Genomic DNA, 15,199 nt, shown 5'->3' on the forward strand with positions numbered 1-15,199 from the left:
GTCCCTGCTGGGATGTGTTTGGGAGGCAACCAATCGATATTTCTCTGTCTCTCTCTCCCCCTTCCTTCCTCTCTTTCTAGAATCAATGAAAAACACATCATACAGTGAGGATTTCCCTTGTACCTTTCTGTGTGAAAGTATAATGTCTTGCTTATTTTCCATATTAACATTACAACATGCTATTTTGATTGCTAGTTTACCTAGTTTGATGCCCATCTGATGAATATTTTTTTCTTTGTGAACCTTATGCACTGAACACAAATATGTAGCAATAAACAAGTAAACAAATAAATAAGTAGTAAAATGTCACTGGTACTTTTATATTCATTATAAGTATACCTTTGTTGAAAAAAATAAATGTTATGATATAAATATTTTCACTTAAGGTGCAGCATTATTTATTTCACACAAGTACAAAGCCAATCAATTTATTTATTAATTATGAACATATCCATTTGTTGCAGAGTATGACATCCTGGGCATAAGAGACATATATGATGATGTCCTTAATATTAAGAACTTCATACCTGAGAAGATTACTAAGTTTATTGAGATCATCTATTTTACAAATGAATAAAATAAAATATAGTGCATGATGTCAATAAATTTTCCATGTAAAAATGTTGCCTAGTTTTGCATTCCATTTTTGGTATGTGATGTTTAAGATGAATTTTCTGTCTATACCCTTTTATTTAAATCCAAATTTCAACCTTCGGGTGAAAATCTCATCATGTAGTTTAATTTCCTAAGAAAATTGGATACTAATTAAGAAAAAGAAAAATAAGAGTAGCATTACCGTTGTGTATGTGATTTTGATGGAGCAATTATACTGATTTAAAGTACTGTTGCAGTTTAATTAGGGTAGTATACCATAAGCAGTTGAGTAAGTCTAAAATAAAATATAAGGTATTACAACATAAATTTGAATTCCATTATATTTACACAGCATATAATAGTGGAGAAAAATGGTATCATTTCTAAATTAAGCTTATGATTATATTGGTGTTAATGATTATTATTTCCATGTAAATGATACATTGCAAGACTTTATGAAAGTGTATGAACTTTTACCGTTATATAAATTATATAAATGAAGTGATTCTCGCTTCAAAGTGTTACTCTTACAAGTACTACTGAAATGTTGCCAATACTGTACTAGTATAAATCAAACTTCCCTTTCTTTGAAAATACAATATAGTTTCATATAGTTACTTGGAGGGGGGGGGTAGGAAATTACAGAACAGTAGATAAAAAACCTAGACTCACATGTAAAGTAAGGTATCCATGAAAAGAAAGAGAGGGCAATTATTTGAGCAATAGAAGGGAAAAAATAACTTCAATCTAGAATTAAAATCAATGGTTATATTAAGTTCTCAAAAGTCACCTGCACTCTAAGAGTAACTATTTATATGACTGATTCCACTGTTTTGCTCCCTAGTCATAATCTTTTGCAACCTCCACCTGGAGGTTATATGAGAGCAAACTTAAATCTGAAGTCTCTATAATTCAGCATAATTTGCATAGTTATAGTTTATTAAAATTCTTTATTTTAGTTAACGTCTAACTACTTCTAAACTTTACTATTCTCAATAATAGACTTCAGTCTTAGTTTTCCATAACCCAAAACAAATAGTGCTTTGCATGTAATATGATATTGTATGAAAGTTTATAAAAACAAATGTATAAATTAATGTTGAGCCTGAAAAATAGTAAGCCTAAAGTTTGATTTTTCTGTACATATGAAAACCATATCACTTGCATTATATTGAATTAAAAAGAAATTATAACAAAATAGATTTATATGCCAAATAGACTTAAAAATTAATTAACTAACAATCCAATCACAACTCATAATGATATGTATACATAGAAAATTTCCTCCAAATATAGTATTTCCTAAGTTAATTCACTGATTTTTGAGTTATCCCACAATAACTGGAAATAATCCATTATCATCCAGATAATTACATGACTAAGAAAAGAATTATCTCTGGTATCATCTGTTTATTTTTCAATTATATAAAAAATGTTCTAGGGTTCTAATGTAGTTATTCTTAGTTATTTTCCCTAATGATATGTATTATAGTAATAACAAAAAACATAGTTTCATGTTGAAAATTTTTGATAATTTGAATGAAGTGAATTTTTGGAGCTTCTGTCTCTTTAAAAAGTCTCAAGATTAGCATAATAAAAACAGCAAAGTAATAATGCATAAAAGAATTACTAGAACTCTAATAAAATTATTTGGATCCCCAACTATAGCAACACTGATTAATGACTGCTTTTTAATTAATTGGAAGTTGTTCAATCATTGTACCATTTCATTTCACCTGAGAGTTTTTACAGAAGATACAGGGACTAACATATGCTAGTTCGATCTGCAATAAGGTATATTTATACAATTTTGTTCTTCTTGGCAGGGCAAGTATGGGCTATTTATTTCTCAGTCATTCAGTATGATGATAGTTTTCTGCTCAGCTGGCTAGTTCAATCAATGAAAATAGCCTTATGCATAAGAATATGAATAAAGTTTACTTTTAAACTCTGTGAATTCAAGCAAAATAAAGCCCAGAATAAGCTATTCTTTTTCTTTTTCTTTTTTAAAATCCTCACCTGAGGATGATCTCTAGAGAGAATAGTAGGGAGTGGGGAGAGGGAGAGGAGAAACATCAACGTGAGAGAGACACGTTGATTGGTTGCCTTCTGCATGGCCTTGACCAGGGGTGGGGAACCTGCAACTGAGGTACATGCCCTTGACCTGGAGGCTGTGGGCCAACATGCTAACCACTGAGAAAAACTGGCCAGGGCCACAGTAAGCTCCTCTTATTGCAGAATATTTAATTAATGCAGGGTATGTCTTTAGCCTCTTTATTTCTCACACAGAAATATAGTGTTTACCCCAGCAGACTTATCAAGGGTTCTAAAATCCATCCACACAGTGGTCTTTAAATAAATACTAGACTAGACCAGGGGTAGATAGAGATTTTAGAAATGTTAGCTTACTCCTATATTCTGTATAGATAGATAGATAGATAGATAGATAGATAGATAGATAGATAGATAGATTATGATGTCTAAGTCATAGTTCTGCATATGTTCCAGTGAGGGCCAACATAATTTACGACACTCCACACACTTGGGCTTACTCCTATATTCTGGATAGACAGATAGATAGATAGATAGATAGATAGATAGATTGATTATGGGTCTAAGTCACAGTTCTGCATATGTTCCAGTAAAGGCCAACATAATTTACGACACTCCACACACTTGGGTCTCCTAATTTTCTTTTTTTTTCTTTTTTTTATTATTATTAAGGTATTACAAATGTGTCCTCAGCCCCCACATTAACCCCCAACCTCCCACCCCCACACACACACACTCATTCCTAATTTTCATTTAAGTAAATACTAACTCAGTGGGCCAGCATGTGTCCTAATTATATCAATAATATTAAAAATGGCATTCCCTAAGTTTGAAAAATCTAAGTCTTTGAGGATCAATGGCCCTTGCTTCCACTATAAGGATCCATAGCCTCCTTCCATTTCCCAAACAGTTGATCTCAACACTCTGATTTAGGTGCCAGACATGCTCCTACAAGCGCCTTATAGCATGACGATGGTTTTATGGCCTGGGAGCCATTGGGAAGAAAGACATCCTCTAGAGCCACAATACAGGTGATCAGTGCACTACCCACACTTTCACCTGGAGTTCAGGCACAGGACCTACTACTCCTACTTCAAAAAACATGCACAAGTTTTGTGTGTGCATTTAAAGAAGGTTTAGGTTAGATTGGACAGTATCCTAATAGTAACCTGTGGATACTATGGCTTTGATGAATAGAAGAGACTGCCTCTGGTCAGCTGTCACTATGTCCAAGTCCTACACTCAATATCTTAGACAACTCATTTTCACTATATTGCCAAACATCTTAGGAAACAAAAGCTAATGTACAACATGGTTAAACTGCCCCCAACATTCTGGATGAATGAAATAATTGAAAGTTAGCATGAAAGGAATGCAGAATAGCATATGTAACTGTGACAGGACGTGATACTGGAGGGAGGAAAGATGACAAGTGTGAAAGGAGGCTTCGGAAAACGAAGAGGATGGGGGGGCGGGGACTCCAAAGGGGAGACCGGAGGTCTGTTCTGCTGATAATATCTCTACTCAGACTGGATCATCTGTGTTCAGAGCCTAACTGAGCAAGGAGGGCAGGAGATGGCAGAAGAAGGATGCAGTGGAAGAGTAGCCTGTAATGTGCCTACTTAGCATGTCAAAGATGTGTGAATTTCCTCAGGGTCAAGTTAGTACAGCAGAAAGGAGCAGAAATTGAAAAGTTATGCTATTAAATCACCAAAGAAGACTGCCTGTTCCACAAGGGGGATGCTGGAATTAAAAGGCTGTACGGTCTTCTGCTGGTGGCCATATCAAGTTCCTATGCAGATGGAATGATATTCCCTCCCTTCCAACCACCACCAGCAGCATTAAATAACTTTAAAAAAATCACAGGAGAAGACAGTATTTGGGCAACTGCCTTCCTGCCAATCCATTTCAGTCATAGATGCAGTGGCGACCAAACACTATATGGGGACAGATAAGGGAGATTTGTGCATTTTTATCTCCCTATCTGTTTTCCACTCTAACGGACCAGAGAATCTATTCCCACAAGCAAAGAATCACGGTTCTAATTTATAGTGTCATTGAGTTCTGCCGTTATCTATCTGCTGCGTAAAACAAATGGCCCCAACGTGTAGTTGCTTGAAATAATTACACTTTTCGTATTTCTCACAATTGTGTGGGTAAGAATCTGGGCAGGCTTTGGCTGGGTAATAGATTGCATTTCACATGGTAGCGACAGCAGTTAAGTTGCGGTATTCAGCTAGCAAGTGGCCTGGAGGTTCCAGGTTACTCACACCTCCAGAACACTCGCAGGTATGGTTAGAAGGCAGAGCTGACCTTGGATGGTCAGCCTGAGCACCGGCCTCTCTAGTGTGGTAGCTTCAGGGTAGCCAGCCTTCTCACATGACAGGTCCCTGTTCCAAGGTACAAGGCAGAAGCTACATTGACGTTTCTGTTAGGCTTACCTTTAGTAATCAGAATAGCCTGAAGGGAAGGAAATGTGCTAAAGACCTCACCAGGGCCTGGGAATAGGTGTCTGATTATTCATGTTTTGAAGCAGTTGCTGAAGATAAACAAAACTGTTTCTTATTTACCCCCCAGTGAGTTGAGATTGATAAAAAACTACTCAAACAGAAACATTCACAGCCAGCTCCTGCCACACACACACACACACACACACACACACACACACACACCTGAGAGGTGAAATTAGCTGCCAAAGTATTTATATCACATGCACAAAATTAAATAGGCCTGAAACAAAATGAAAGATACTCAGAAGGGATTTCCCCAAATCTTTCAAGAGATCATAAGCAGAAGGACTGGAAAGATACACTTTTGTTGCAAACGGCTGTACTGATAGCCAGATGGCACCACGCACACCCAATCTGTTACCTTAGGAAGGTGTGATAATACCCTTGATCATCCAGCCAAACAAAGAAGACCTATAATCACTCAGTCCTGGGGATTCTCTTCTGGTCCAGGCAGGAATCAACTCAAGCAATCATTTGTAACCATCCTATAGATTCTGAGTGACTCCTTGAAGAAGAATACTTAATACTCCTGTGCATTCCACAGTGATATTCATTTACAAATCAGATTCTAATGAAAGCAGAGAGAAGGAAGAGGGGTGATTTTTAAAATGCAGTCTTCAATTTCAGAAAATATTTCGGAATGGGTGATTTTATAATTACTTCCTCCTGCCTGGCCAATGAAGCTCCCAATCATATAAGGGGATCTGATGTGGAAGAGAAGTGGGGGGGGTCTCGTGGGATTTTGAGGGTGCAGCGGGGACAGGGATGAGGTCCCACAATGAAATGCAGCACTGGATTTTCATGCAATCCTGCAAACAGGGCTCGCTGGCAGCTGTCACAACCTCTCCGGACGGACGCTCTGAGGGAAAGGAACAGGTTTCAGAGTTTCCCCAGGAGACCACTCAGCTGTCAGTCCAAAAATGAAAAACACCTCAGCAGGGACTCGTTTAAGAGTGTTAAATCCAAAAGCTGCAGTATAACACCGAGTCCGTCTATGCCATACTTACTAACTTTACGCGCAATTATGGAGAAATTATACTGGGCCGTGCTTTCTCTATCTAGCAATTCATTAGTGGCGATGGTTCCTTCGGTTCCATCGATTGTAAAGTAGCTGTCCCCATCACTCTTCCAGTCTATGAAGTACCTGTATATAAAAAGAAGGAGATGCAAATGCACAATGATTACACATTAATCATAACGGCAGTCAGGCTAACTTGACACAGTTCCTTATTTTTTCTCCCTGTAGCTATTACCCACCTTGCAATAAAGAAGGGTGTAAATGACAGCTTCTTTATTGCAAAGTCAGTATGCTCAAGGGGAAAGGGGAAATAATGAAAGATTTAGTGCTCCTGCTGTTCATATTATTTTAGGGTCTTGACACCTTGAAAGCTCAGCAGAGACTAAAATTCTGAAGCTGACCATGGGTTTCCTTAACCTGCTGAATATTAAAACTTTTTCGAGCCGTAAAAAATCCCTTAATGGCGGCTTTGGGAAGAGCTGGGGGTGGGAGAGACATCTGGAAACAGCTGCAAAGAACTTGGGCCAGAGCAGAAGTAGAATCTTTGTATTCACAGATAGGGAAAAGGGCATCATATTAAGGAAATTGAGGGGACATTTTTAAACTGACAATGTGGTAAATGCACAGAAATCTTTCCCCCAAACACATATAAAAGGGCCATTGTTGTTTATTGTTCTATAAATCTGGACACCTTTAAGAAAAAGAGTGACCTTGGTTAATACTGTGTTTTTTATCTTCTTTATTAGCTAACCTTCTTGGTAAAAAAAGACACTGCCATTTTAGCTACTAGACTAAAAAATCCAAGAAAAAACAAAACAAAAAAACAGACATTGAATTTATATAAATCTTCAGGTAATAAGAGAAATATAGTGGAGCACACACACACACACATATATATATATTTATATTCAAACATATATTTTCAATCATAATAATAAACATTTTGAAATTTTACCATGTACTGGAGATTGTCCCAAATATGTATGTATGTTTATTTATTAAAACCCCACAAAAGCCCTAAAAGTGAGTATTATTAATCTTCCCATTTCATATATGAGGAAACTGAAGCATGGAGACATGAAGAAATTCTCCCAAGTTCACCTAGTTAGAAAGTTTTAGAGCTAATATTTGAACCAGGTCATCAATGTTTTTCCTTATAATTATTATTATAGAGTAGTACCAATTTTAAATAAACATTGTATATGATACGGCTTTGCTAACCAAAAGGCTCAATGCACCATATATTTATCACCATTATTCTGGCCAGCTGAATCAAAGCAAGGCCACTACAAACCGTGGGCAAAAGCAGATGGCATCTTCATAATTAGCCCATCTCAATCACTAGGCCAAAGGAAGTGATCTATTTGTTCACCATAGTCAGTTTGTTAAGGTATCTTTCAAAATAGCAGACAAGCTGGTCAATGGAAACTAGGGCAGTTTGGATGTCATTTTGGTGCTAAATCAAAATTACTTTGCCTTTCTACCGTAGATGAGACTTATAATTCTTGTCAATATTTGTTAGAAACTTATTTCTGAACCAGAAGGTAGCTGAGAATTATAGGATCAGCGTAGGAGGCATGCTATTAATCTTGACAATTCTCTTGTTGGTTTGAGGGGTGAGAATGCATTGATGTCTAATGATATCACTGTTGTATCCTGTCTCATAAGAATGTTCTCAAAAACCATAAATGAAGTTAAGGCACATTTGAAAGTCAGGGAGTACAGGGTATAATGAGTTTAATTCTCTCTATCACATGATCTTTTCTGGACAAGAGAGCATTTCTCACAGTAGCCCTTTTCAGAACCTTTACTCAATAGAGTCCATGCCTAAATTAAGGAGAAAATTGCTATGGAATCTCTTTCGTGACTAAAGCATTTTTGGAAGAATGTTGGTGTAGATTGTGTTCATTTGTACAATTTAGCAAATATTTGCTCAGTGTCCACTATGTTTTAGACCCCATACTAGGATTGAGGCATATTATTTTAATAAAGTACAATCCCACCAATGAAGAGTCTTGTTGGGTAGACACATATAGACAGATTTTAACATCTGCTAATAGAACAAAGACATTAGAGACTGCAACGAAAAGACATGCAGTTCAAGCCTATTGGTTCAGACAGACTTTCCTGCACGTGATGTTTGGCTGATATTGGAAGATGGTAAAGGAATTTTTGAGGAGAAGAGTGAGGCAGACAAAGTGAGGAGATGAAATGTTTTTCAGGAAGTTTCAAAAGGAGTTTAGCAAAGCCATTGAGTTTGTGTTAGGAAACTGACTACAAGTTGTTGGGAATTATGGAAACATATCTGAGAGGCACAATAACTTGAAAAAAGGTGATTTAAGTCATGAGTTATAATGAGATGGGCTATGATCCTGTGGGCACTGAACACTATCAAAGGGTATAATTAGGGTATGGATTAAAAGTTAAGGCCTTTTAATGGTTATCGTGGTTATATTTATTTTATTTTTTTTCCATTATTCAACTGTGTTGTGTTTTAAAGATTTGTGAAAATTTAAAATACTGGTAATATCCAGTATAGACAAATGGGCAGTGTCACTGTTTTGCTCCATGCCATTTTGTTATAACATTGATGAGAAAACAGAATTGATGCCGGCAAGGGCCATGTGTGGGGGGGATTTTGCACTTCTCTCCCTGTCTGCGTGGGTTTTCTCTAGGTGCTCTGGTTTCCACACATGCCCCACCCTCCCCGGAAAATGTGCATATGAGTTGAATTGGCCTGTCTAAATTGTCTCAATCAGAAGGAATGTAGGTATGTTGTGAGTGGCTTTGTGATGGAAAGGCGTCCTGTTTGGTGTCCGGTGTATTTTAAGGTGACCAGACTGTAAGCATTTCCTGTATACCAGAATCTTGCCGAGAGACAGGGTATAAAGGGGTATAAAGAGATTGATTCAATGGGTTATGAGAAGTACTTGAAATAACTAGGGATATGCAGGCTGAAAGAAGGAGACAGAAGGACATGCCAGCTGCCTTTGACTTCATAAGGATGCTGACGTAAAGCAGGTGTTAGATTTACTTGTCACATTCCAGTGGAATAGAGATAAGACAGGGGCATTGAATCTATAGAAATTATTCAGATAAATGTAACAAAGACATGTCAGAGCTGCCCAAGGTCATAACGAGTATCCTCAAGGAACAGTAAGCACCATGAGTAATGAAAAATTAACCAAATGCTTGGTGCAGATGGAGTAGAACAAATTTAAGCATGGTTGGAGATTCTGCAAGTACTTGACAATGCTGAGATGCTATTACTATTACCCATATAGAATGAAACCTATCTCTCTTTCTTTGCATGGAATGCAATGCTTTTCTCTTTTTTTAATTAAATATTTTTATTGATTTCAGAGAGAAAGGGAGGAGAGAGAGATAGAAACATCAATGATGAGAGAGTGTCATTGATTGGCTACCTCTTGCACACCCCCTATTGAGAATCGAGCCCGCAACTCAGGCATGTGCCCTTGACGGTATTGGAATCCGGACCCTTCAATCTGCAAGCCGATGCTCTGTGCACTGATCAGAACCAGTTAGGGCACAATACTTTTCAATTACTGTTTCCTAACAGCAACCTTGTTCTGACCGTTACAATCATACTCTACTCTAAGCACTCCGATAAATTATCACTTCAGAAATATAAAATTATTTTTTCATAACCTATTTCAATAATATCTTAGTGTCTGCTCTGGGTTTTATTATATAAAGCTTAACATTGTATTTTTATTCATATTAGCTTAATTCTAGTCAAATATAGAAATTTTATTTCTATGTAGCTATGTTCTATTAAGTATATATGTATACATATGTTTACATATACTTTATCTATATTACATCTATATATTCAAAAGCCCAATAAAACATTGTTATAATTATTGCCGTTTATAATTTTATTTCTATTAAAGCTAAAAAATAAAGAAAAGCAAGTATCTTCAGAAGATCTTCTGAGTTCTCTAGTCTTCTCTAGTCTTTTTTAAAATATAAATTTTTATTGATTTCAGAGAGGAAGGGAGAGGGAGAGAGAGAGAGATAGAAACATCAATGATGAGAGAGAATCATTGAAGGGCTGCCTCCTGCACACCCCACACTGCAACCCAGGCATGTGCCCTCACCGGGAATCGAACTGCATGAACCTCCTGGTTCATAGGTCAATGCTCAACACTGAGCCACGCTAGCTAGGCTGAATTTTCTACTCTTATGTTCGTCTTATAACCCTTGGAAATTCTCAGAGTCACTGTTCCAGGCATGGGTGAAGGCAGAGGCTGATCTCCTTTTGGCTTCCCAGGAACTAGCAAAATGGAGTGAGTGGTTGTGCCCCATATGAACTGCCTGCCAGGGGTAGAGCCTGTGTCCTTCCAGCAGTGTTGGGTCGGGGAAGTGAGCAGCACCTCCTCCCAATCACACTCACAGGAATTTGTCTGCTGAGACTCAGAATTGAGGAGATGAGAAACCCTGCCCCACAGGTAAGATGTTACATCTCATTGGGAGCTGAGGGCAGAGGAGTCATGTTTTCTCAACCACATCAGGCCAGAGTGGGTTTTCTGTCCAGCTGAGTTGGGAGATGGGAGTGGGAGGCAGGGCTCAGGTCCTATGTCATGTGCCAGAGTCTCCTGCCATTCTTAAAATGTTTTAGTAGATTTTCTTCAGTAAATATTTCTTCCATTTACTATTGCTTTTAGAAAATTTCCAGGGACAGTAAATGGTAGATTTTTATTTTTAAATAATTTTAAAAATATAATTTTCACCATTTATGTTTGTTTCACTGGGAAGTGTCTGCAAAATAACATCCCAGATCCTTGGCAACACAGAGATGGATAAAGCTAATCTCTGGAAACTCAAAGGGCCTCGGGGAAGAAAGACAACCCTGTGCACAGAAAGTATATAAACTGCCTTATACTTGCCAAAATCCACCTCAAAATGGAATGCTGTTACTTAAATACTATATTAAGTTCAATGCACAGATTTTATTTTCTCCACCTACCTAAGAGCTAAATATTTCTCCTTCAAAACAATGCATTTAGGGTTTTAAGAATGTATTATTTCGGACAATCATCTACTTTTGATTTCTTAAGGACTTTCTTCGTTTTCATACTGAAAACACTAAATCCCACAAAACTCTTCAATCCCAGACAAAATTCAGACAATTAATCACTTTACATCTAGTTAATTATAACTTACAGCAATGTTATAATTTACAAAGCTGATTAAAAAAGAAATATATCTTTGTACAACGAATCACTGTACACATGTTATTTTTTATTGTAACTTTAAGTTTTTCTTGGAAACATTAAAAAATTCATGTATACATAAAATGCTGTGTCTATTTTTTTAATGCTTCTACACATATATCAATCCAAATCCAATTATCTTGCAACTTTAGTAAGCAAATTCATGTATTTAGTTCAGTCTAATGCTGACATAGGATTTGATTCTATAAATCAACCACCACTGAGAGGCAGTGAAATAACACATAAAGACGCTGACTTTCTGAACAGAGAGAACTAGAGTGATATACTAATTCCTTCACTTACCTTGAGCAATCAAGTTAGAAATTTCCCCCTAATGCCTGTTCTCTTTGTCTCCTATAATATTTGGAAAATAATACCCATCAAACAGTGCAATAGTGAGTTATTGTAAAGATCAAATGAGAGAAGATAAATGTGCTTTGGCATAGAATTGTGTGTGTGTGTGTGTGTGTGTGTGTGTGAGAGAGAGAGAGAGAGAGAGAGAGAGAGAGAGAGAGAGAGAGAATATGTATTATTTTCTTTCTCTCTCTGTCCACATTATTAATAATGGTGTATTACCTTCCCCAAAAACATTCCTACCATACAAATGTTTGGTTAGTGCTAGAACCAGTTGGACCATACACAGCCTTCGACTTTAAAATACCTGAGTACAAAGCTGCCACACAATCCCCAGAAGCAGAAACCATGAGCCCCAACATCCAGCCCAGCTCCACGCTGTGTGCTTTTGCTCTGCTTTCATTCGCTATTTGCTGGCATCTAATTTTGACCTCTGTCATTTTGTAAGGTTTGATACCTTCTTTCCTCCAGATGTTATTCCCCCAGAAAGCTCACTGCCTTTTTCGGGAGTTACCTGAAACTTATTTGAACATTTTCCACTCAGCGGTACATCTTCAGCATCTTCCCACAGCTGGTCGGACTCCGAGACTATAGTCTAGGACTAGGTCCTGGCATTTTCCTGATGTCCTACCTTTATGTGACTCATCTCGGTGCCTGACTGAATGGTCAATGTGAGACAACCACCATTTTTTATTGTGATAATTTTCCCAATATAGCAATGTGTTGATATTTATAAGAAATGATCATCAATGGACTGACAGTGGAACCTCCCTTACATTTCCTGGACAATTCAGAGAATATATGACCCAGTTCTAAAATGTCTAGATAATCTTTAAGATGTATACCCTCAGAGTGAACCACCAATGTGTACATTGGTTTTGTGACAGTCCACACTCAATCTTAGGGTAGAATGACATTTTAATTAAAACTAATCACAAGAGTATAACATGAAAGCTCTAGTTTGGCCTAACTCAGCTGCTTACATGAGCAAAATCCTTAAATACAGACTTTAAATTATACTTATTTGATGAGTAGATGAAATGTCAGATTCAAATAAAAAAAACAAAAAAAAGTGTTCATGACCTATATAAAATGAAGCAAATCTGTAATTTGGAGATATATGTGTAGTAACTGTTGCTAAGAAACCTGTTTTAACAACTGAACAGAAATCAAAAATTAAAATATTAACTTAATCTGTATAGGCTACTTGATAGAGTACAATTTTATTACTTTTCTATAAATTAGTTTTCAGAAATGCTTTTTAAAAATTATTCTCTTTATTAGGTAAGCATTCCTCTTAATTTTTTTTTCTTAATAACTTTCTCACATTTCATGGAAAAACTAACTTTGACCAACTCAATTCTCAGACACATTTTGTAAAACATATCTGAAGGTATAGTTTTTCTGAAAATATTACATCTCACTCTTTAAAGCTATAAAGATGTAGGAATAATGATTCAGGTCACAGTAGGAAATATTCATTTGTTAGAAAGTGATACTGTTATAAGCGCTTCTCACCGACATCAGAGAAGTGTGACCAGACAGGACAGCCCCTTGAGCCAGTGGGAGAGGGCAGTCCCCAACCTTGATGCTCGTCTTCTCATATTCAGGAATTTATATGCGAGACCCTGACTGCGTTGTGAAAAGCCAATTTGTTAAAACAATTAAAGTATGCACTTTTATTGAAAAAAAAAGCAACAGCAAAGCAAGCGAACCTGTACATCTGGCTTATGAAGCACCGACGGGCTCTCAGCTAATCTGGAGAGCAGGCCGGGTGGGGGCCCGAGGCATCATACACCCCCCTGTCCATGATCTCAAAATTCCCCTGCTGACTGTTTGGGTACAGATCAATTCTCAAGGTCCCTTCTCCTACTTTGTTGTGGCTTCCCCAGGATTCATGAAACGCACCTGGCAACTTTATCTTGCCAAGCCTCGAGACTGCTGGCTTCTCTGCTTAGAATGTAAAATGGCTCTTTTTTCCTTTCCCCTTCCCCCCTCCCTTTCTGCATTCTCTCATCAGGTAGTTTTGCGGGGTTTTTGTTGTTGTTGTTTTTTAGCTATTTGCTTGGGTGTCCTTGGCTGGGGAAGATAATGGTTTGTTAGTTACAAGCTGGCTGCAAATTGCCCACACTGTTTGGCCTTGTTTTAACTTTTCTGTGCAGTTTCCCTGTTTCTCCTTCCCTGGAATCCTGCAACAGTTCTAGCTGGCTCCAAAGGTCACGTCCGTATTTCCTCCTTCCTTTCACCCCTTGCCCTGCCTGCCTAATCCTGTTTCTAATGCCTCTCAATAATAAATGAGGAAAGCTTAAGCAATTGGAGGGAAATAAAAATACAACACACAATTTTATTAATATTTGATTCTGATATATTTATCTTTCTTTAGAGATATATTTGAATATTATATCCTTCCAAATGCAAAGTTTAAGAAACCCAAAACAGTAATTCAGGAGAATATATGCAGTCCTATGTTCATTGCAGCATTAATTATAGCCCAAATATGGAAGCCACCAAAGTGCCCATTGGTAGATGAGTTGATTAAAGATAGTGGTACATATATATAATGAAATATTACTTGGTTAGAAAAAAGAATGAAATCTTTCCATATGTGATGGCTGGATGGATATAGAAGGTATCATGATAAGCAAAATAAGTCAGACAGAGAAAGACAAATGCCACATGATTTCATTTATATGTGGGAACTAAAGAAGAGAATGAGCTAACAAACAAAATGGAAACTGACTCATAGATACAGAGGATGAATTAATGATTGCCAGAGGGAAGAGGCGTTCGGGGACTGGGTAATAAAGGTGAAGTAATTAAGAAGTAAAAACTGGTAGTTATAAAATAGTCATTGGGATGTAAAGTACAGCATACGTAACATAATCAATCATATTGTAATAGCTCTGTATGATGCAGGTGGTTACTTGTAACATTGGGGGGAATCACTTTGTAAAGGATATGATTGTCTAACTACTATGCCGTACACCTGAAACTAATACAAAATAATATTGAGTAAAAATTCTACAAGATGAAAAAAAAGGAAATTAAGGGCTGGGCAGGAGAGATCAAAGAAGGGCTATTTGGCTTCATTACAACTAACTGAACCCTGCTTCTAAACTCTTTGAATCCTTGATTAATGTCATTGCATTCTGGCTCTTTGCTGTGTGCAGTGATGATAAAATAGTTACATTAGTAAGTACTCAGTAGTATAGAATAGCAGAGTCCTAAATAAACACCTCACAAAATAAGCCTGTGAAAAGACAGTTAAGCAAAATAAAATGAAACAAACAGACCATCTCTAAATATGTCAAGTAGTTTTACATTTTGATGCTTATTTTGCACAACATATTTTTACTATCAGTCTTAAGTCAGCAAACATGTTTTCAGACCAAGAAAAGATGATTCATACCCTGCGTTTCCTCAACTGATGATTC

At 37.0% G+C, this 15,199-nt stretch overlaps 1 protein-coding gene across 1 annotated transcript in view; it reads right to left on the reverse strand.

Moving 5' to 3' along the window:
- The window catches only part of CDH12 (cadherin 12), a 171,151-nt gene that overhangs the window by 9,414 nt on the left and 146,538 nt on the right, over window positions 1–15,199 (reverse strand). The window contains exon 7 of the mRNA XM_015559829.1: window positions 6,164–6,300. Within this exon, the coding sequence (XP_015415315.1) occupies window positions 6,164–6,300 (137 nt within the window). The remainder of the gene's footprint in view (window positions 1–6,163; window positions 6,301–15,199) is intronic.

This window comes from Myotis davidii, unplaced genomic scaffold (assembly GCF_000327345.1).
Source record: "Myotis davidii unplaced genomic scaffold, ASM32734v1 scaffold735, whole genome shotgun sequence".
In the NCBI taxonomy this organism is placed as follows: Eukaryota; Metazoa; Chordata; class Mammalia; order Chiroptera; family Vespertilionidae; genus Myotis; species Myotis davidii.